General features: G+C 47.5%; 2 protein-coding genes across 2 annotated transcripts; both read left to right on the forward strand.

The window, feature by feature from the left end:
- The first annotated feature begins 627 nt into the window (after nt 1-627).
- On the forward strand, nt 628-7958 carry LOC144123897 (uncharacterized). Its single transcript, XM_077656613.1, has 3 exons — nt 628-1043; nt 4708-4833; nt 7767-7958. Exons 1-3 carry the CDS (start codon nt 705-707, stop codon nt 7956-7958), a joined length of 657 nt encoding a protein of 218 aa, XP_077512739.1. The 5' UTR covers nt 628-704.
- An 11040-nt stretch (nt 7959-18998) lies between these two features.
- Nucleotides 18999-23615, forward strand: LOC144123150 (programmed cell death protein 6-like). The gene is made up of 3 exons (XM_077656033.1): nt 18999-19079; nt 20764-21069; nt 22979-23615. The coding sequence occupies exons 2-3, from the start codon at nt 20801-20803 to the stop codon at nt 23253-23255; spliced, it is 546 nt and encodes a 181-aa protein (XP_077512159.1). The 5' UTR covers nt 18999-19079; nt 20764-20800; the 3' UTR covers nt 23256-23615.
- The last annotated feature ends 613 nt before the right edge of the window (nt 23616-24228 follow it).

Here is a 24228-nt window from a genome sequence, read left to right on the forward strand (position 1 = left end):
AATCAGAGCTGGTGTCTCTCCCACACTTGCATCACCGTTTACATCGGCGCGGGCAATGATGCCTCCTTGAGCGCCTACAAACTCTAAGAGACCATCCCAAAGAATACCTTCCACGATGATGTGTGTAAGCATTACTCGCAAAACCGCTGTGACGAAATCTGGTTCTCATTAATGGCCGGCGGGATTACATTGCTCACCATTTTGAGACTACTGTCCTATCAATTATTTCAGGCGGCCAGCTCTTGTACGGCGGTGAATGGTAGAGCGCTCGTATGTGGTGTGGTTGTTACAAATGCCGACCCTCTCACACCCCGCCCCTCTTCCCCAACCTTAATGAACTCGAGAACCTCACCGAATGTTTTTTTATGGGTGAGGAATTTTTTCACATTTCTGACTTCGCAGCGCAAGCAATTTTTCCTGAAGCTTTCTTTAAACATCTTCCTGCCTGTTCGCCAAACAATAATGCCTAAAAATCTGATGAGTGCTCAGATTGTTTTCGTTACTGTCCCCTTGTCCTTCTACCCAAGCAGTTAAGCAGTCGCCTTATCATGACTGATCAAAGTAAAGCTCGCGCATGCCTGAACACAACTACAGGAGAAGAAGAAGATCGGCTTTTGGTCTCCTTGATCGACGCACTGCGGCATATACCTGCGTAGAGAACGAAGAGAACCGACGCAACGCTTCGCATCTGAGCCCCGTCCAGCATGCCGCGCCATACGTCGCGTCCACGTAAGAAGGGCGCCGAGTCTCAGCCCAAGTCGCCTCCGACGGAGAAGGAGGCCGTCCTGTCGGTCCCCGTCCCGGAAGGGGCTGGCGTGGTCCGAGAGCAGCGGCCGGCTCCAACCGCGGGGACAGCTGCTCCCTCTGGGAGGCGACCCCCCATGGCAAAAGGTGCTCCGGAATATGTGGCCGTGCCAGTGGGCATCGCGGAAGACGCCGGCGGCGCAGAGGGCATCGAGGCGTCAGCTGTGCCCACGGGGCACCGCAAGCGACGGCGTGGCGTCGAGAGGCCCCCGGAGCTTCCCCTGCTTCGTCTACCCAAGGTAGGCGTACCGCATTGAAGCATGGACGCCTTTCATTGTTTAAAAGGAGACCTGATCGCTATAACGAAGCGACTGCGACGAACGCGTGCAATCACCGTGTGCGTGAATACCTGTATTGATAAAAAGCGTGCATGCATAATGGCAAGCCTAATCGAATTTCAAGGGCTTTTTTTGGCCACCAGTCTGCCTCAGCATGGCTTTTTTCACCTGCATAGGTTTCGCGTAGTAAAGGTAGAAAGGCATGCCCTGATTAACTACAGTACCTTTAGCCGCGAGGCACAAAGCAATGCTAAGTGATTCGTCTCATTGAGATGGAATATCAAGTAACCTGGACGCCTGCCGGTGGCCAAAATCATGATTCCATGAAGTTCAGCACGAACGTTTGCACGCGTGGTTATCCGGAGTGCATGTAATGCTGGATTTTGACGCAAAGCTCTTCTTACGAAGATATTTGCTGCTGGGCGTGTAATTGCATGGTCAAAAGACAGAAACGCATTCAAATGGGGGGCAAGAAGAGAAGCTACCAACAGCGCTGCATTGCCATACTTTTTTCAGTACATATGGCTCAATGTTAGAATTTCTAAAATTAGCAAAACTCTATAAGGGAAGTATTTCATTCGACAGCTCACGTGGTCTTTCCATGGCCACATTACCAGGAATTCGCGGCAGGCCCTACTTGGCGGCACTAAGCATCGTATTATAAGCACTTCAGAAAGAAATGTCGTGTCTTTTGCAATACCTGAGGCTGAATTCCACGGAATAAATTTTGTCGCAGTATTTACAGTCTAGGTAATCTCCATTACACATCAAAGGCTGCCGCCTCTCTATTTCTTTTTGAGCGCGTGTTTCAAAAGCATTGAAATATTACAAATTTTCTTCTGAATAATCTAGAGCTCCCAATGCATATTTGCATTTCCTGCGTTTAAAACCAACTGAGATTTCTTCGCGGCTGTGTTTTGTTTAAACAAGCATAAAATTGTCCTAAATTGATTTTAAGGGTACGGTCACCCTATCTCGCATTGTAGAGAAATAAAATATTGCGTCCACATGAGCTGCATTCGCCGCATCGAAGGACAAGGGTTTAAAAGAGGACCACGGGGATCACCAGGTTTTTAGATTAATTTTTTTACAGTCACAGCTAATAAAGGGAGCGACAACTGAATTTTAGGCACAAATTTCTTTCAACAGAATGCGTACTGTCTAAGGTGCTTGAATTTGCGGCGGCTTTGTTTGACACCCTGAAAAATCTTTTTGCTCAGTTCTTTGATTGGCTGATGCGCCCGTTATATTGTATCGCAAAGCTGGAACCATAGTCAGAGAGAGGCGATGGCGATTGGCGGTAGTAAAGATGTGCCGAATGTAATATCCCTCACGCGCTAGAGAGTAATATGACATTTTAGTACCGAGTAGCATCCTACTTAGATTCCACACCGTAAACTGTTACATAAAAGAGATCTACGTATCGTACACAAAATTTTTCATGAACCTTTGTAGGCGCTTCATTCGAGAAATACAAAACTTTGTGGCGCCAACTAGTAACAAATGTTAAAAGCTCTTCCATCAACAAAAGGAAGGAACCTTTGCTTTTTATTGAAGGTTACTCCGGAAAGAACGTGAACTAAAATTACACGAGGAGCACTTCTGAGAAGAAACACTCCGCGCTTAACAACAAATCGGTAATATTTTAACGAGATATATTCAGGTGGTGTGATACTGCTATAAGGACATGTTTTCACTGCAAGATGTCACTACGCCTTTTTATGCTATTTTCGCTTGCCAAATAAAATTAAAAATCCTCGTTTCGTCCACACTGAAGTGGTCGATTTCTACTAAAATAGGCAAGATCTTAAGTCCTCCATAACCTCACGACAAGTTTAGTTCATTTGTCGGTGAGTTTAAAAGACCGTTTCCTGGGTCCAGCGTCGTCGTTGTAGTAATCTAGTATTGAGATTAACGGGAGTGTAGTAAGAACAGGGAAAGCGGAAGAAAAATATCACCGTAGACAGTGGACAGTAGACACTTTTGGCATACCGTGAACCGTGTTACCGTTACCGGAGCAACGGAAAGCCCGCCCACCACCGGTGAGCGCGCGCTGATTAGTGCCGATGCTGCAGGCGCGCACGCAGCTGTCTGTCCTTTATCTGGCACCATCTGGCGCCGCCTAGGCCATTTGCGCATGCGCATTGACTGCGGGCGAGCACCCGGCACTCTGGTACCGGTTACCGCGGAATCTTTACGGTATAGCGAGAGCAAATTAATTTGCAACCGGAAGCATGACTGCGTTGCACAGCGGTAACCATACTCGCGGAAAGGTTACGGCTTAGCAGTTATACGGAGCGAAGTGCGTAGAATTTGTTCGTACAATCCACTTCACAGCCGCCGTAGCGTTCTCTGCAAGGAGGTACCTTTAAGGCCCGGAGTGTGCTCTGTAGCTTCTCCGATTCCGTTGGGATCAGTTTGGGGTGCTGGGTGGGGCCCTTGGAATTTAGCTGGCTCCCGGAGAGTGCTCTGAATTTGGCGATCACCCCATCCCACACATCCCTGTATACACATGCACACGCATACCACAGTTTCTGCGCCCAAGGGGGCGGACCTTGAACTGCCAACTCGTTCGAGATTCCTGGAAGGAAGGTCGCGGAACAGTGAGAGTATAGGCAGCGTAAGAGCAAAGGAGCCACCACGTCCGCGGGAGAATTGCCACCACTGTAGGATATGATCAAATTTTGGAACTAAACCGCAGTGTGGTTAAGGAGTAAACTTTTATTTTTTTACAGAATACAGCCGTTAGTTTCATGTTCCGGGTCACGGGGAGATAACAAAAGTGGATTACAGACCTGTGTCCGAATTCCCAGCGAGGATCATTTTGGCCTCCCTTCGAATTGCCATTTTTTTTTCTTTGCAGTGCACCATGGACGCAGAACTTTTATTTCCCGCTTTTCTGAAAGTGCCCCATTCTTCTCGTATTCGGAGCAACATCAACTGTGTGCTCCTAACGGATGCTAGTTCTTCTAAGAATCAATTTATAACTGCGAAGATTTTTAGTAAACTTGTACCAAATGTGTGAAAATACTTACGTTTGCATAGCTACTGAATCCGACATAATGTATTTAAGGTTTCATTGACGAAAACAACTTCAATTTTATTGAGTACTAAGATGAGAATAGTAAGTTATCTCTAATTACTATCTGCTAACCTTGTGAAGGTAGGAGAGATGGTTATCCATAAGTAGGAAAGTGAGAAAACACACGTGAGATGTCTAAAATTCTGTAAATATACGATCATTCTCGATGTCACTTCTCCGTCCTGATGGGAGCGGGGAAAGCGAATGGAAGCAGAAATGTTTGCCGGTAGTTGTGCTTGAATTTAAGAGCTCTCCTGCCTCCCACGAAACCTCCATTTTACACCGCTCTTCGGAGTCAGCCTCAGCTGCACAACTGGTTTTTCCTCTTAAGAACATGCAAATTATCTTCCACGCTAACTTCCTCAAATATAGGGCAATTTCTATTGCCCGTACCTAGTAACTGATGATATGATGACTGCTGTCCCAGACCTCCAGCTACGTGCAAAGTGGCAGTGGCCACCCGTCAATAGTAATACATTCAGAGGAAGGATGCTTCTGCTCTGGCAATTGGCCTTCCTCTGAGTTCCACCGCTTTTCGTGCAGTTCGTCATGCAATGGGCCCCATTGCGCATCATCGGATTGCTGCGACCGCAGCCCACGCGCCAGCGAAAGACTCCCACTCTGCGTCAGCTTCTTCACGAGGCCCAGAACAGGGAGCAGGAAGTCTTGGTGAGTAGCTCTTCCAGCGTTGCACATCGGCACTAAAGCGGTGTAACGTATGACCCTTAGATCTTCCCTCCCATATAGTTAGTGAAAGTACTGTTGGATTTCGAGCAACGAAGTTCATTATAGGAAACAAAGATGGACAGATTTATTTTTACTGTGTACCTGCATCACTATGAGGCCTTACTGCAGAGAGGAAACAAAGCATAACGAGAATTTCACGGTTAAAGACACTAAGGAAAGGAACAAAGGCAAGCCAAACTTGACAAGATAGCTAAAGCAAAGATAAATATAACATCATTGCATGGATAGATAAATAAAGGCGTCCACATTATATTGTAGTGGCGGCAGTTGTAACGTGAGAAATAATTTCTTTGTGCCTGCTTCTCTGCCCGTGCGTCAAGTGTTTAACTGCCCCTTTGTTTTCCTCCATTCCACTAAACATCTTTTGCTCGCCTCAAATTTCTCGCAAATAAATGCAACAAGGCTGTTCGTAAACCGCAGGGAATATCTTAAATCTCTGGTGAATTCGTGTGCTTGGTGGCGCAAACGTTTACAATAGGCAAGGAAACGTACAATGGTTAGTATTTTATGAATAATGGTTGTTTGCCCTGCAACGTGGCATGAGATGTGAGGGACACCGTATTGAAGGGCTCCTCAATAATTTACACTGCCTGGGGTTCCTTAACTTGCTACCACATTGCGCAGCACACGTTTTTTTTTCGCTTCCAAAGAAATAATGCGGTCGTGGACGGAAACGAACCCACGACTTCAATATCAGGAGATGAAATATTAAGTGACTAAGCAGCTACTGCATGTCTGCTGCTGTTTGCCTTTATTTCATGCATGAAAAGAAAATATCACCTGTGGTGAAAAATTTTTGCCGCAAGCATTTGGTCTTCAATTTTCCAGTGCTAGCCTCAAAAAGTGAAGTAATTTTGTCGGACTTCTCCGTAAAAAAAAATTAACGCTCTATTTACTTTATACTAAATGCGACGTAAGTGGGCTTGCATAAAATGTAGGAAGCCCTGGCATAGGTTACACGTGAAGGGTTTGCGTACAATGCTAGCGGCAGCTGGGGCGAAGCTGTTTCTGCCTTTCCGTTTGGCTCATGTAAGCCGCCGCGAAACTTGTTTTTCTTCTTTCCACTAGGCCGCAGTAGGCATGCTACACAGAGTTCCGCTTTGTCACAACTTCTCACATACACACTGGTTGTGTACTCTACCAATGCACTCTTGGAGCGTGGTGGGTTACTATTCCGGTCTCAGATGAGATGTTGTCGAATTAGTGTAACCGGAATGACTATAAATGCCGCATCAGCGGTTATATTTCGATGCTTTTCGCGCCTCACATAACGTCAAGGACTTCTTGTAGTTGTTGAAACTGAAATTTAAAAAAAAACGAGACAAGATTTTTAAATAGGAATAATTTAGTTGTCGTGGGCGAATAACACGTAGTGATTCATGTACAACAATCTCTTATGGGTCATTACTGAAATTAGAATATGCACCTAAAACAAGGTGTCTATACCGCTTTGTTGCAGATGTGCTTATTCTTGAGACCATCTTTCTGTTGCACGGAAATAAGCAACCTAAATGAAGAGTTCTAGGTGCTACAGCGCACCATTCTAGCACTGCGTAATCTGTCTAGGGAAAGAAGGCGAAGACCTTGCTACCAGCGCAACGTTGTGAAAGCCGACAGCCAGCGTTTGAGAGTAAATTAAGGGACCAATGAGAGAGATTCGTAAGCTGCAGTGAAATTCGTGCCGTTACATACGGCAGAAATTCGGGGACTACGATGTCAAAGAGAGTAGTTAAATACACAGACATGAATGAAGTCAAGAATATGGTTTCATAGAAGCCTGCATTCAGCATTCAATATAGTGGTCTTCTTGCAGCTGCTACTGCTGACATGAATGAAAAACTGATATTGTGTTAGTTGGGGCAATTATATCCTGTGTTCGAACCACAGTGTGTCTTAATATGCCTCTCCTGCTTTAGATATAGAAGGCGGCACCAATAGAGTGCACCGTAGGCTGAAATATAAAACTCAGGTGTAGCTGCTCACTAGAGTAGTAATTGCAATGGATGCATTTTTTTGGCTGGGACTTTGTGTATGTTCCCATGAAACACTGAATTCGCATTTTAAATCACAGTAGAGGCCCACACTTCGCAAAGTGGGGTGTACAACGCTTGAGCTATGTCTGTTAGGCATTCCCGTGCCTGCCCATCCGAAATCTAGTGATAACACGTTTTTCTAAATGGTCTGGATGAGAGCTTCCGCAGATACACTCACATTCTGGCGGCGATATTTCTGGTCTCGCCGGTCATAGTGGTCTTTTCGGCTGCTTTGGTAATCCGAAGCGCGCAGCTCGCGCGTTTTAGAGAAGTATTAAGCCAGCGATAACTCACAAGCATCCAACAAAACACAGGCTAGCGGCTACAAGGGAAAGCTATAGAGCTTGCACAGAAGCTTCGCAGTTGAAAAACTATTTGCCCTTGTCTGGGATTTGAACCCGCGATCACCACCTCTTCAGCGCACCAACCAAGCTGTTCGGGTAGGCTAGCAGATGGCACTGTGCACCGAATTGATCAATAACATGAAGCAGGTACAGTGCTGGTGCAATGTATTTTCACGAAACACATATTAGGTGCAGAAAATTTGCAATAAATCAAAATAGCACAAAAACGACACGGGGGACGGAAAGGGCACGACCCAGACAAGCGTGCGCTTGTCTGCGTCGTTTCCTTTCCGTCCCTCGTGTTCCTTTAGAGCTTTTTTTTTTTATCCCGAACACTGTCCATCTCGCCCAACTTTCCGCTTTGTTATAAATATAAGTGCTTTGCCCTCTGTGCATCGTGTTTAGCAATCGCTCTGCTGCACAACCTTTCAGGAGTTACAATCCAGTTCAGTATATGGCGTGAATTTCTCTGCTCCAGAACATGTACACGAAGGAGCGCCAGCGCCAGATGGTCGTGGTGGCGATCATCGGGCTTCTTTGCCTCTACTACGCCGGAGTCGCCGGCGCCTTCTTCTATTTCGAGCTGGGAGAGCAGCCACCGGCCACGCCTGGGGGTCGCCGAGTTCCGCTCCGGCTGCTTCGCAGCACAATAAACAGTTCTGCCAATTGACGGCGCTCGGCGGTCCCGAGAGAACGGCGCCTGTAAATGACTACTTCCTTCACTGTCACCTTGCAATTCAAGTGCTTCTGTCGTGGGCAAAGCCTCGTCCTTGCATATAATTGTTTTGCCTTCTACACAATTTAATTACGAGCGTTCATTTCTCTGGTGTAAGGAACGTTTACATCAAACCAATAAAACTTTTTTGCTGTGATTAATATGGTGGCAGCGTCGTAAATATATAAAGGTGTTTACCTTATCGCAACAAAAATTTGCTATTTAGAACTTATATGTAAAGACCGATTCCTCAAGGCACTATAACTTCAGCAGCGTTGACATGAGCCGGTTTGGGCAGTATAATTCAGCGTGATTAATCTGTTTGTATCGCCCGTTAATAAAAGACCGACCTTGATTGGGCGATTGTGTTAAATCTTTCTGAATTTATTATTATGAGGGGCACGTGTCTTGTGATATACGCTAAAGCATTACCGTTATTCTCCATGGTTCAAATTCATTTGGTTAGATTTTGTCCTTATTCTCTATTCCTGCTTTTGTGTTATCTTCAACGTGCTCTGCTTACAAAAATGATTGGCAATAAACATTGAATGAGCAGTCAGTGTTTGAATTGTCTTATCGTTATTCTGCCTTTTTTAAACGGTCATGCTAATTCTGTGATATCAATTTGTTTAAATGAAGAGGAGCAGATCTTTCGCACAGTACACCGCACTCTCATCATCTTGTAGAGTAGCGAATTGAAGGTGCTGCAGGTTTTCATTTGCACCCGTGGGTGAGTGGAAGCACATGCATGTGCCTTATAGTGACGGAGGTAAGAGTGTGTTCTGCGGTTTATACTTTATCCGCGTTCTATCATGTGTTCTCGCCTACCGTCAGGTGTATGCATCTCTTTCTTTGTTGGGTCTGAACAGCACGATAGCGCAAGGCAACGCAGTACCTGAGGTTTAGATAACAGAACTAATCAGAATCGCCGTGCTGCTCTCTACGTGTGTCCCGCAGTCCGAAAAGCAGTTCCAGTAAATGCTTGCTGAACCCAGCAGTGCTCTTGCCTTGAAAGTAATTAGGTTATATCATTCCAGCCAGAATTCGGGTACATACTGAAACCTTATTGTTACTGGTCACGATGCAACTTGAGCACGAACAACACAAAAAACAGACAGGAAGACTGGGACAGGCGCTATTGAGGTGCATGTTAGTGGGTGCTCCTCTGGCATGTTACTGTGGCGCCTTCGCAAGATGCCTCCTGGGTAGAAAAATGCAGAGGATACTTTAAGGAGCACAGTGAAAAATTGTTTTTGAAAGTAGACAAGTTTTCTTAATCACTGTACAGCGAAGGAAGGCAGATATTGTTCTGGACAACACAAGGACAAAGGTCGGAAGTTAGCTTTTCTCCGCAAGGCGATGTTTCGAAAAGGGGACTTTCCTTTTGGGAATGCGTTCATAATTGGCAGACGTTCCTCCGAGGAGCAAGGGCCAGTGAGGAGAGGGAGTGCGTGAAGTGCAGATAATGACAGGGTGGCGAAAGTGAACCCGAAAAATGTTTTCGAGACTCGGGGCGAAGGGGTGGGGGAGCTTAGATAGTTGGTATGGTTCTGCATGAAACTGCGCAAACAAAAAAGTGAAAATCGGACAGCGAAGCGACAAGCAAGATCGGCGTTGATGTGTGTGCGTAGTATTCCATCGCTGTCTCTGTTTCTCTGTTTGACGCCGTTTCGCACAAAATATTTAACCAACTTTGTCAGCTGTACTCGGAAAGACGCGATATGGCAAAAAGGACGACATGTTAGCCTGAGAAATTTCAGATATGAAAAACAGAAACACAGCAGAATCAGTAGCTGACAGTAAGGAAAAAGTTACGCAAGAGGCTAGAGAATTAATTGCATAATAATAATTGTTTTTTTGGGGAAAGGAAATGCCGCAGTATCTGTCTCATATATCGGCGGACACCTAACCACGCCGTAAGGGAAGAGATAAAGGAGGGAGTCAAAGAAGAAAGGAAGAGAGAGGTGCCGCAGTGCAGGGCTCCGGAATAATTTCGACCACCTGGGGCTCCAGCAGACGACCACTGGCAGAGCGCTTCTCATAAGACTGGGGCATCAAGCAACGCTAAGAGCGGAGCAGAAAACAACGAGCCTTCCTGATAATTTCCGCAGCACCATCAAAATAGGCTCGCTCCCCAAAAATATGGATCCTTTTTTACACGCAGATGGCGAAACGCCCGAGCGAAATATTGTCACCGATAAACGGTCGAAGCAATCAAAACCAGGTTTAATTAGACGCGCTGGGCGTCTACGACAGCAGGGAGCTCGAGCGAGGAAGAAAACGAAAAACCTCTAGCCCCTCGAGAGCGCAAGGCATGGCAGGTCCCACCTAAAACAGTTCGGCCGCGGTATGGCGCCACTGGATTGATTGGGACTGTGGCATTACTCCCCCTCTCTGAAGGGAAACGACTCGGTGCCGCAAAAATGAGAAGCACGAAGACAAGGGACGGCGCATGTGTCCGGCGGCTGGTGTGGACAGGCCTGAAGTGCTAGCGGGCGTGGTACGGCTTCATCCGTGCGACATGGACGACTTCGGGGGTCGGCCGTCTAGAGGAGCGAACTGTACCCTGCGGAGAACTTCATAGTTCACCTCACTGACTTGGCTGAGTACCTCGTAGGGGTCAAAATATCATCGTAGAAGCTTTTCGGACCGCCCACGCATGCGTAATGAGCCCCAAACCCAGACTTGTTCGCCGGGCTGGTAACTAACAACTCGGTGGCGGAGGTTGTAGCGGCGAGCGTCGAGGGCTTGCTGGTGCCGGATTCGCTGTCGGGCGAGTTGGCGGGCGGCCTCGGCGTGACAAACGAATTGGGCAGCACCCATAACAGATGAGGTACTACTAGTCGGGAGCAACATAAACGATGGTGACATCGAACTCTTGAAGGCGAAGGGTCCAGCGTGCAAGCCGTCCTGAGGGAACTTTGAGGTTTGCCAGCCAACACAGCGAGTGGTGGTCACTAACGACCCTGAAAGGGCGGCCATATAAGTACGGGCGAAATTTAGTCACTGCCCACACAACGGCCAGGCATTCTTTTTCGGTGGTGGAATAGTTTGCCTCAGATCGTGAGAATGTGCGGCTCGCGTATGCGATTACGCGTTCGAGACCATCCTGCCACTGCACAAGGACCGCACCGAGGCCGATGTTGCTGGCGTCTGTGTGTAGTTCAGTGGCGGCTGACTCGTCGAAGTGTCCAAGGATGGGCGTACTTTGGAGACGAGTTCGGATGTCTTCAAAAGCCTTCTGTTGTTCCAGGCCCCAGAAGAACGGTTCGGAATCTTTCGTGAGGCGGATGAGGGGCTCAGCGATCTGGGAGAAGTTCTGCACAAAACGCCGATAATAGGCGCAGAGACCCAGAAAGTGGCGCACGCTTCGCTTATCAGTGGTCACAGGAAAAGCAGCCACGGCGGCTGGCTTATCGGGGTCGGGGCTAACCCCTTTAGCACTCACGATGTGGCCAAAAAACCAACTCTTCGAAAGCGAAGTGGCACTTGTCGGGCTTCAGGGGAAGTCCGGCCCACCGAATTGCTTCGAACACAGTGCGCAGGCGTCTCAGGTGCTCTTCAAACGTATCCGAGAAGATGACAACGTCATCCAAGTACACGAGACAGGACTGCATTTCAAATCGGCAAGAACGGTATCCATCATTCGCTGGAATGTTGCAGGAGCCGAGCACAGGCCGAAAGGGAGCACCCGGAATACGTACAGACCGTCCGGTGTAATAAAGGCGGTCTTTTCCCGGTCCCGTTCGTCCACCTCGATTTGCCAATAGCCGCTGCGTAAATCTAGCGATGAGAAGTACTTGGCGTAGCGCAGCCGATCCAGGGAGTCATCAATGCGCGGCAGAGAATAAACATCTTTTTTGCGACTTTGTTTAAACGTCGGTAATCAACGCAGAACTGTAGGGTTCCATCTTTCTTTGCTTCTAGAACAACAGGCGACGCCCACGTGCTCGTCGACAGCTGTATCACGTCGTCCTGGAGCATTTCTTGAACTTGGCGGCGAATGGCATCACGCTCCTTGAAAGAGATTCGGTAAGGCGGCTGACATAACGGCCGCTGGTTGGCGTCGACAATAATTCGGTGCTTAGTTAGCGGTGTCTGCCTAACCTTAGAGGTCGAGGCGAAGCAGTCACAGAAAGGCTGGATAACGCTTCCGAGGCAGCGTTTCTGATTAGACGGGAGGTTCGGGTTCACGTCAGTTTTTATGGGAGTGCACGGTGCCTCCACTGATGCCGAGGCTTCGGAAAAAGCGTGCTGTCCCGCGAATTCGCCGAGTTCTTCGAAATACGCAATAACTGTTCTGCCAGGCAAACACTGAGGTTCAGAGCCAAAATTGGTTACCAAGAGCTCGGTTCGGCCATTGTTCAGCTCGACAATTCCGCGAGCAACATAGACTTTCCGACCAAGCAGCAGCGACATTTTGGTTTCAGCGATGCCACGAGTACCAGTGATGTTGTCGTTATCTACGGTAACAAACATGCTAGCTCTTGAAGGGATTAATACGTGGTCGTCAAAGACGCGTAACTTAGTCCCGCGTGGCTCGGGATCGCCGTCAACAGGAGGTTGAGTGGAAAATGACACGACCAGCTCCCGAAGGTTGATGACAGCACCGTACTCCCGAAGGAAATCCAAACCAAGTATCAGGTCTTTGGAGCACTCCGGTAGCACAGCAAAGCAACCAGGGAAAGTAGCACCGCGGATCTGGATTCGTGACGTGCAGACGTCAATTTGCGTAACCACATGGCCGCCGGCGGTGCGGATCTGGGGTCCAGACCAAGGGGTCAGCACCTTTCTGAGGGCCGTAGCTATCCGACTGCTCATTACAGAAAATTCAGCGCCGGTATCCACAAGTGCTGTCACATAGTGATTATCAGCGATTACTGGTATTTCGGCAGACACCAGTCGGTCGCAGCACGTCGTTGTCGTTGAAGTCGTCGGTCGGATCGTAACCGCGAATCGTCGGGTGGAGGCTCTCGACTTGATCCAATAGCGGCGGCCCTACCCCCGGGGGACGCCGTCTTCAGTTTTCCCGATGTGGGGACGCGCCTCTGAACTGGCTAGAAAAAGACGGGCGGCTTGGCGAAGAAAACCGCCTTGGGGGTGGCGAACGGGACTGGCGTCGCCGCGGGGTCGTTGGCTGCACGGTATCGGACAGATACTGCTCGATGTCCCGGGGCCGTTCTCCGTAGAGAGGTCGAGGTGCGTCGGATGAAATTCCTCTTAAGCCCACTCTGCGGTAGGGGCAGTGGCGGAGGATGTGGCCGGGCTCCCCACAGTGGTAGCAGAGCGGCCTATTGTTTGGCGTACGCCAAACACGCGCTTTTCTCATGCTGGACAGGGGCTCCTGCGGTACGACGGGTACAGCTGCAGTTGGGTACCGCAGGGAAGGCACAGGAGTGACGGGAGAAAAGGCTTGACTGACTGGCCCAGAACGACTTTGTAGTGCTTGACTTTATGTCATCACATAGGGCGCTGACTGCGGAGCTGGTGGCGACTGAACAGCTCGCCGGACTTCATCTCGGACCACGTCCGGTAATGGAGCGACGCTGGCCTGTGGAGCTTCGAAGCGAAGTTTCTCGAGTTCTTCGCGCACCAGGCTCCTCAAGAGCTCTCGATGCTCCTCAGTGGGTAACGACGTGGGCGTGCAGTGGTGAGTGGCTGCTACACTAGCCCGACGGCCGTAGTGCGCGCCCCGTTCTTGCAGAGAACGCTCCATGCTTGTTGCCTCCTTGGCAAAGTGGGCCACCGTTCTTGGCGGGTCATGTACCAGTTCGGCAAACAATTGCTCTTTGATGCCGCGCATTAGGTGGCGTACCTTCTTGTACTCGGGCATGGCAGGGTCGGCGCGATTGAAGAATCGCGTCATGTCCTCGATGAACATGGCGACGCTCTCGTTAGGCTGCTGCGACCTCGATTGCAAGGTGATTTCAGCGTTCTCCTTTCGTTCGCGGGTGTTGAACGTGGCTAAGAGCTCTCGGCGAAAGATCTCCCAATTAGTGAAGCAAGCTTCGTGGTTCTCATACCACGTCTTGGCCGAGTCCTGTAGTGCGAAGTACACGTTCCGCAATTTGCGCTCGCCGTCCCACTTGTTGAAACCCGCCACACGGTCAAAGCTGGTCAACCAGTCTTCGACGTCCTCAACCCTCTCACCGTGGAATGATGGGGGTGACCGAGGCGTGTGAAGGACGAACGGCGGGGCATTCCCGGAATGCTGACTTGTCTGGCTAGCAGTTGCGGACGTCATGGCCCTTGCTGGTCTTGCGAGTTGGCCGAACTCTGGTTGTAGGACTCGCAGGCGGCGGCTCGCCTTGTGGACTGGTGTTGTAGCCACGCGTTGAGAACTGACGTCAAGAGTGTCCTCAAGGTCAGCGTACATGGATCGTACCCGGCACCTCCACCAAATGTCACCGATAAACGGTCGAAGCACTCAAAACCAGGTTTAATTAGACGTGCTAGGCGTCCAGGACAGCAGGGAGCTCGAGCAAGGAAGAAGACGAAAAACCTCTAGCCCCTCGAGAGCGCAAGGCATGGCAGGTCCCATCTAAAACAGTTCGGCCGCGGTATGGCGCCACTGGATTGATTGGGACTGTGGCAATATGTTGAAAAATACTTGGCAGTCAAGGCGAACACGGTCTACACGGATGCCGCGATGTACCCTTGGAGACGGGGAACAACGGAGAAAAAAGTCGTCGCGACAGTGATAGGCTCAGACTATAAGGAGATCGCGTCCGCACGGGACTGCACGGTAACCTAGGGAGAGGAAATGGCTGTTGCTCTAGAGCCCGCGGAGGGTTATCACGCGAATAAGTCCTTAACAATCCTCACAGATTCGGAAGAGGCATGCCGTAACTACATTAACGGCAAAGTAGGTCATAAAGCGCTCCAAATCCTCCTCCGCGCAGGCCTACCTAAAGATCATATTATAATGACACACCATTTTCTGGATACCGGGACACACTGAGATAGAAGGCAACCAAAAGGTCGATAGAGTCGCTCTCGAGTACACTAACCGAGTACTCTTGAAAGAAGTCCCGGAGGATTTCTTGAGGGTAATCCCGATGTCTTCAGAGATTCTAAATTATTACAGAGGGACGATACTAAAGCATCCTCCTCCCCACAACAAATTAAATCAGCAAGAAGCAGTTTACTGTAATAAATTGCAAACCGGAACCTTCCCCAATTTCCATATCCTTAGCAAAATGTTCCCGAACAAATACAGGGGCATCTGCCCGTGGTGCGCGGCAACACCCACCCTATACTAAAATATGGGAATGTGACAGAAATAAAGCATTCCATGGCTCAGAAAATCTGAGTACGGAACAGTGGAACAGTGTGCTCTCCAGCAGCAACCCAATTATCCAAAGAGGATCGGTCATCCGTACCCAGCGAGCGGCCGAACTCAGCGGTGCCCTGGAATAGGGGCACCGACCTCTGCAAGACGGAGGGAGACATCTGCTTGAAGATGAAGACCTCTGTCGGTCCGAAAGACCCCGTTAGAGCAATAAAGTGTATCCTATGTTATCCTTTCGACCACCTGGGGATCTTTACGTGCACTGCCATCGCACAGCACAAGGGTGCTGTAATGCCGCCCCTCTTTTCCAGCTGCATACCTTTGCAGAAAGGAGGACGTCGGCGCACGCGGAAACCGCTCCCCAGTATAAGCGAGAGCCCCCGAGTACATACGGGGAACGAAATTCGTCGCTTGACGCACGGACCCCCCCCCCCCCTTACGACGTGGGCCATCGCCGGGAAGGCACCCACAGCTTCCCGCCGTGCCTCGTGAACAAAAGCGCATTCCCAGGAGGGCCGTGACGGACACCTGTCATGGCGGACAGGCAGTACTCGCCAAGAATGTGGGAAGACAGGCGCTAGTGAACAAAAGCGCATTAGGGCCGTGACGGACACCTGTCATGGCGGACAGGCAAGACTCGCCAAGAATGTGGGAAGACAGGGGCGACCCTTAATCTGGTTTCCCAGAGCGACAGACGAACCCCTTCATGCTTATTAGCTGTGTCCCGCTGTCGGTAGCGCGACAGCATCGTGGGCCCTTTCGCCCCCTCCTCTGTTGCTGACGGGCGACGCGGACCGATGGTGGGTGGCGGTATGCATGCCTGAGGCAAGGATTAGCTCCAAAGGGAGAGCCTGTGGATACTCTCACTTGAGAGAGAGTGGTGGAGTTTTTGTTGTTTATTTAGTTTGTATTGTTAACAAGACTCTGGGTTCGAGGCTAAGCCCAACCCAAGGGGTTGTCCCCATCTCGCATGTCATTTTTGATTGGAGAATTGATGCTTTGGGCGGGCCACTGAAAATGACCGCCCTTAGTCCTTTGTTAATCAAGTGCTTAAAAGCGCATGTAAACGGATGCAGTCCAGTCCAGTCTGAGCTGGGGCTCTATGCTTAGCATGTAACGTGATGCTACTTAGGCTCTAACCTTCCCGGTCGATGAGTAAAGTAGCGCAGTTTGTTCTTTTGTAAATTCAGTTCTGTTTTTTCCAGTTTAACTCTCTTTATATGTATGTTGTAAATATATGCTCTGCTGTCATCATCTACTAGCTCGCCTCCTGTTCATCTTCCAAGCCGAACGACACTAGAGGAAGGGTTTGTGAACCATCCTCGAAGAAACGGACGACCTCTTGAAATTCTACTGGTGCCTTAGCGTTTGAATTGCACAGAAAAATGAGTTTCATGAAAATCGTAGTAAGAAACTTCCTCCAAAACTACGCTTGTGCTCTTCACCCACATGAAAGACTTGCAAACGGTTATAAATTAGATACAAGACAGCCAGGTTTCGATTCGCTTGCTGAGCTGCTTCCTATACAACATGCGCTTCGCTCTGTAGACGCAGATACCTTGCTCCCTACAGCGTACCCTATGCCTGCACACTTCTTAATCTCATCCACCCACCTTACCTTCTGCCGCCCCCTGCTGCACTTGCCTTCTCTTGGAATCCCCTCCGTTACCCCCAAGGACCAGCAGTTATATTTCCTTTGCACTACATGTCCTGCCCAAGCCCATTTCTTTCTCTTGATTTCGACTGGGGTGTCACTAACCCGTGTTTGTTTCCTCACCCACTACGCGCGCTTTCGGTCTCGGGGCATTTAATTTAATATGTTGATCACTTCGATGTATTTAAACTATTCATTCTTCAATCAGTCTACGAATCTGCGAGAAGTATAAAATGCAGAGGAGGAGCGTTTCTTATCCTGATCTGAATGTAAAAGCGTAAAAACGCCTCCCCATCCTTTGCCACTTGGAAAGCTGCCATTTGGGGCCATTACCCCCGTCGAGAGGTGCTTCTTGCCAGCTGGGCCGTCACTGCTGCCCAGGCCATTGAACCTCTGAACTATGGGGCCCATACTAAACGTTTATTTCCATACAGATGCTTAAAACAATGACAACTAGGTACATTCATTGTGTTTCATAACTTCGGATCAATAGAGAACAGAAAACTATTTCCGCACATGTTTTCCTTTTAAACTGTTATCACCTTGTGGAGTATGCTGTGGGGCTTTTGTCAAGCTGACTTTTTGTCGCTGCATTCACCCACAACCTGCTACATCGTTGTGACAGGAGTTACACTATTGTAAATATTTGTAATATTGTCCCCATTATCATCTTCGTTAAGCCTACTGGCGCTGATGTTTCGCATTTCTTGGAGAAAGACTCGTGACGAGTCGAGTTTAGCTCTCATGTATCTAGTCTTCTTTTTTGTATCGGTCCATTGGCACGGACCTTAAATGCGTCCACCCCGATTCCCCGGGAATGTACAGAGTTGAACACAGTTACGTAACGTGTTAAACAGCGAGAGGCAGCAAGACACTTCAAGTGAAAGTATCTTACTTCCATTGCAACTGCTTACAATGAGGTGACTGCACAGCCAGCGAAAATGGCCCTTCCGTGGGCACGCATTAAAAAACTATAAACAAGACGACCAACCTGAATCGTAATGCAAAACCGACAACTCGAACAGTGGTTCATATAAGTACGGGAGCATGTAAAGCTTATGCGGACGCATCGCTCACAGAAAAGGGCCGAAGGACGACGGCCATTAGCCCTACGCATTCTGTGTTTTTTCTCTTTATTTCGCTCAATTGTACGCCCACCCTGCTTGGACTTAGTGTCCGCAGTATTTCATAAATAGAATAAATAAAAGTAATTACACATCAAAATACGTCTCTGAACATCCGGACCCGTTTGAGACGGTGCTGGACGCTATTTGTGATGTGATGGAGTGTATAAATAACATAGCGTCTGCAAGAGAAGCCCGTATCTACTCGGACTCCTTAGCTGCTTTTAAAATCAAAAGAGTGACAAAGACACTAAACATAACTGAGGAGATACGTGCCGTCAAAACTAAAATAATGAAATGCCTCCAGATACATTGCACAGAAGAAAATACTCAGAATGTTGACCAGAGGAAAGCAGACGCCCTTACACACCAATCGCCAAAATACGAATTCTTCCAGCACAAGCCACCTTTTTGATCTCCGCTGCACTTTGTTATCCTCTATAAGGAGAGGTACACGTGCCCTAATTCTTCCGTGCAGTTACCCTCTCCTTCATAATTTAACGAGATTTAAGAAGGCGCCCCTTAGAGCGATAAGAGCTAGGACCACCCTTACCCTGCTGATGACGTTCCGATGTGGCTGTCAGGAATATGCACTGCCCCGCACGTGTCCCAAGTCTTCCGTCATCCACTGATGTGCATATTCGCCACATTTTGTGGGCGTGCCTAGGAACGAAGGGCTTAAGAATAAGACGATATGGAAGTTGGACTTGCGGCTTCAAGAGAGGAACGATTTCCTTGTGGCTAACAGACAACGCTAAGAGGAGGAGCCTGCTCACGTTTCTGGAAACGGAAAGCCTTCAGACCTACTCTAGCTGTCGAAATTCCCTTTTTATGCCACATGATAAGTATTCGAATAAAAGTAAATGCATTGAGACAGGTTTTAAGCAGCCCATTGTCATCGCTTTTCACTAAAATTAGAGCGAAAGAAAAGGAAGAAGAGCCCGCCAAGCCGCGCAGCTCGCTGCCAGAAGGCCGCGGGGTCATGGACGCCTGGAGGATCTGAACCGGTGAGTGCCTTCTAGAAGTTTTCACTCCAGTATCATGTGTGGTTACAAGTGCTCCGGGTCTGTACGAGTGAACAAGAAGTATCTGAGTGGCATGGGTGGTTTAGATGCCGCTTTTTTTTAAAACCGTGTGATAGGTACATGCTTGTCCTGTTGTGTTGAGATAGGCTAAAAAAAGATGCTTAGCCCGTTTTAGTATCTTACTACACAGCCAAGATCGATCCGTTCAGCCGATCTTCTATTTTTGAAGCTCTTGCGTCCAGTGCTAAAAGCACAACCTTGCGGTTTCGTTTCCCGCATACATGCATGATAAAGCTTTGCATCCAAAAACAGTGCAGTTTACATAGCATGCCCGGTGACGTAGGGGTGGAAACGTTTCTGTAATCTTAACACTCCATATTTAAGCGCACTGCGGTTTTGTACCACCGTATATTTATGTAGAGGCGGTGTTTATACACCATAAACATTGGCTCATTCATGCTAAAACACATGGCCGTTGGTCATTTTTGTCAGATTGCCTTTTTGTGACATCAAGCACTATAGTCCTAAATCCTGATTTTACAGCCTGTCAAGCTGCACCGAAAATGGGATGACATTATATTGTTCTAAGAACTGCTGTTTTGGACAAATTGATGATATAATGTCAGCAGAAAAGCCAGATCCGTGCAAAATGTGATGGTGCCAACATGGCGAAAGAAGCGTTGATCAAGATTACAAGAAAAAAGACCCTAGATATTTAATTGTTTCTTTGCTACCATGGTAGTTGAAAGAAATCGCATATCTCAATTTTTCTCCATCTTTCGTTGTCATTATGTTTTGCTAGTAAAAAGCAGTATTTAGTATTTTAATCCAACATAAATGGCTACGAATATCCGCAGCTCTTAATAACTTTACTAACTCAAGCTGGCATGTTTAGCCGTGTAAAATTCAGGTGGTATCAACATAAGGGCTTGGAATACGCATAACGTGAGTGCAGAAATTTTTTTCTTTTTTTAACGATCAATATGAGGTGCATACGCAGGTTAAAGTGGCTTAACGAAACCTCACCAGTACCGACGTCAAGCTTAGACTTTTTTCATGCACAGCCAATGAATGGCACATTGATGGGAAATATTTTATACGGGATTAGCAGCCGGATACAACCTTTTTAGAAGGCAATGAGCCTGAGAGGTTACGTTCTCTGTGATGCTTTGTAGCATCGTCAGGGTTCTCAATCTACCGAAGGTGACAGGGAATTCTGTTCCCAATCCCTTCGAGGCTGAGGAGTTCCAAAAGCGCTACAGGAGCCTTATTGCGCTCCTTTTCAAACCAGTTGGGTTTAAAGCTTTGACAAAGGTTGTTCGACACATAACATACAAACTTATGGAGTCAAATGTCTACAGCGGCAGCTCTTAAGGAGACGTCGTTTCTTGACGTTCTGTGTTGTCGGTGTCACTGTAGCACTGCTTAAGTTGATAGGCCAGAATTACGAGCGAAGTTACGACACATGTACTGTCTATGAAAGGAAGAAACTAAATATTATTCGCCAATACTATATTCACAACCTTGCACTGCAGTCGCTGAATCTTGCCTTGCCTAATGGCAACCGTCCTATGATTTTTTCTTTTTTGTGAAGAGAGACAAGGAACCTGCTGTCTTATTTGCAAAGATCAGAACTTAGATATTTACTTGCGTCCGTACCTTTCAGCGCCGCGGGGCCAGGAGGCCGGGGTGACGGCCTGGCCATGGCAGGCAAGGCCAGTGCCTTGGCGCCTGTCAGGGACAAGGCGTTCCTGACCTCTGTGTTCGAGTCCATGGATCGCGATCGCACCGGGGTGATCAACGCGACAGAGCTCCAGCGTGCACTTGCCAACGGCACGTGGAAGCCCTTTGGCGAAGACCTCGTCATGCTCATGGTGAAGATTTTCGACCGCGAGTTCACAGGCAAAATCAACTTCGAACAGTTCAGCACGCTCTGGGCGAACATCACAGACTGGTACAACAGCTTCAAGAAGTGAGCTCCCACCGTATTTAGTTTTTCGCTCGTAAAAGCGACGTCATAAACGAGGTCTTGTCTGTACACATTGTGCCCTGCATATCTGAACAGATAGTTCGTGTAGATCAATCTAATAAAATATTACGGAGCAACTGCTGGTTACTAAAACCATTTTAAATCTCTCGACTGACTGAAATAAATCCACATGCTTTTGTTTGTAAAGCAAATATTTTATGGAAGCTGTCTATCGGTTAGCGATTCAGCTCATATATCTAGGTATTTTTTAGATTTGGTACGAGCGATAAAACAAGAACTTTTCAGTTGCTCACTTAGTTTAAATAAAAAATACACGGGACATTTATCTGTTCAGTGGAAGTTCCTTTCAATAGAGAAAATATTTCTGGCGCATTGTGTCGAAGTTATTTACTATAAAAATTGATGCAAAGAAAAACCTAAAGTGTACCAACCATTTTTAAAGTTTTGATTTTGTATGCTACGAGACTGCATATAGCCTATGTGATTTTGTTATGTAGGTAATTACCGAAACAAAATTGGCCTAAACAAGAACAAGAGGAAAGGTCAGCTCATGAATTGTTTGTGTTGAAGTTGAAAAGTTATACACACATGAATAAATCTTCGGAACTGTTACTTATTCTAGACAGGAAACGGGAAGGAATTCGAGACCGATCGATCTAGAATAGTACTCCGGTGTCCATCATCCGAGGTGATGTTTGAGCTGCTTGTACCTCTCTATTTATTCAAAAACACACACTTAAAGGTACCTGAAAACTGAATTATGCATCTTGAAATGAAAACTGAATTATGCATCTGCCCTCACGCGCGCGCTGTCAGGGCGCTGGCACACGAGGAGAAAGCAATGAAGTTATGACTGCGAGTTCTCTCAATATGGCCAAGAAGTATTTGCAACTGGGCTTGTTGGTGCGTATTCGTAAAAGACATGAGAGCGCAAAAATGGCAACATGGACGAGTAAGGAAACAGGACGAGCGCTCGTCCTGTTCCCTTACTCGTTCCTGTTGCCATTTTTTCGCTCTCACGTCTTTCACGAAGTTCTCTCAATGTCGGTTGTTTCACATGCCGCCAAGAACTATCAGCGCTCTGCATCTGTGATGATAGTGGGAAAAATCAACGTTCTAAAACGGATTAATCGAACCAGTTGATACCCGCAGCAAAAATGAGTACGAATAGTGGAAACATCAACATGACACTAAGTCGTCTCAGGCTGCTCGTCAGGCACCTTCCATAAAAGTTCTCCGTCGTCCACGCCACGAATATTCCTAAACTTTGTCTCGCTTAAATAGCTACCACTGCAATAAAAGAATGCAAGATGTGTTCTAGTTATGAGGAGTGGTGAAAATGCGGTATTGTTGGAAATGATGAGAACTGTGATGCGATCAAGCCTTCTGCCCACATCCATACAAGACCTCTGTACAGTCTAGTTCACCTCTCCTGCTTGTCCGCTCACATTGCTACTCAAGCCACGGCGAGAAGCAACCTTGTTTTTATATTAAAGTGGCATGACACTGGTTGCACTAATGCTGCCATAGGAGTAGACCCCTCTTATTAAAAGATGCTCCAAAATTACATGGCGCAGTTCATTGCGACCTGGTCGCGAATCAGCGTAATCTAACGATACCGTTGGAGTAGGTCTCTATTGTAGCCCCACGCTCGTTAATTGGAACTCTATTATCTTGCTGTTAGTACAACAAAAAAGCCGAACATCGCACAAATGGCAGGCGCTACACTGCTAAACCTTGGCGAACGCACATGCACAACAACGGAACCATTTCTTCCTGCTATACATTGTTGGTTTTACTATCTCTCATTACAACAGCGGGAAGAAGTCACACACATTGCGCACGCATGAGATTTAGGGTGGATCAGTTATGGTTTTGTGAAACGCCGCAGGGTCGATCGCGCAAACTGTGGACGGCTGGACAAGACGGATCTGCAGACGGTCTTTGCCAACATGGGACACCAGCTCTCGCTGGCTGTGTGCCACATGATGATCCGCCGCTTCGACCAGCTCGGTGACAACAAGATTATGATGGACGACTACCTGCGCATGTGCGTCATCTTACACATTGCCAATGAGGAGTACAAAAAGATTAATCCAGAGAAGACGGGCAGTGCCAAGCTTACCTACGACGATTTTCTTTGCAACACTTTTGAAATGTGGAAGTGATCTCACTGGCAGCATTTGAGACGACGGGCGAATTAAAACTTTGCCACGTGTGTCCTCTTGCCTCTGAAAAGACGGCAGTGGGGAAGAAAATCGCCCTGATTTGTTTCCGCAACTGGAACGTTTCAACATTGTATTTGTATTTCATTGTCTCGGGCTTCAGTACTACGCCGTAACGACATTATTTCACTGATGCACGTATGCGAATAAGCCTTCCCGCTATAAGGTGGCAGTTTTGGCTTGTTGGCAGCACATGACATACAAAATGCTTGTTTCCTTGCTTTTCCGTGTGTGCTGTGGCGCTATTTTGTATATCACGTGTTTTGTATGTCTTCCGTCAATAATATGCAGCCCGGAAGAACATTTTTTAAATCAATACGAACTGCACGCGCGTAAGAGAATCATAAGTGTAGATAAGCAATATATGGTATATAATATGAGGACTAAGGCTATTTATGTTCTAATACGCTTCCAAAAACTATAATTCTAAACGAAATGCCTCCAGGAGTTCTCATGTTCTTGTGACCTAAATCTAGAATTCATGTGGGACAGAAGGAAAATTTCTCGCTGTTATTTACATGTTTTACCATTTTTTTTTCTCTCAGCATTCATTTGCGAGAAATGAAGCCATGAAAATAGAGTAAGCAACCACTTTAGCGCATTCAGGGTATTTTGAATACTCGTGAGACGGAATGAACACAATTTATCACGAATACATGGATTAATTAGTGAGGCATAACTGATCTACTGTTTTCATAACTAATCTATAAAGTATCGATGAAGTGGCTCCGAGAAGTCGGCTATGTTAAAGAGAAGTTCGCCATTCTAAAAGCATGGCTGTTCTAATACACACTCTTGTTACCAAACCTGCTACGTCTAACCGCGGCAAAATTACTTCACAACAATTTCAACAACACTAAATTTTACCTATAGTTGAAGCGATTTTCAGCATATAAACAACCATTGTGCTCGCATC

Source organism: Amblyomma americanum, chromosome 3 (genome assembly GCF_052857255.1).
Source record: "Amblyomma americanum isolate KBUSLIRL-KWMA chromosome 3, ASM5285725v1, whole genome shotgun sequence".
NCBI lineage: Eukaryota > Metazoa > Arthropoda > Arachnida > Ixodida > Ixodidae > Amblyomma > Amblyomma americanum.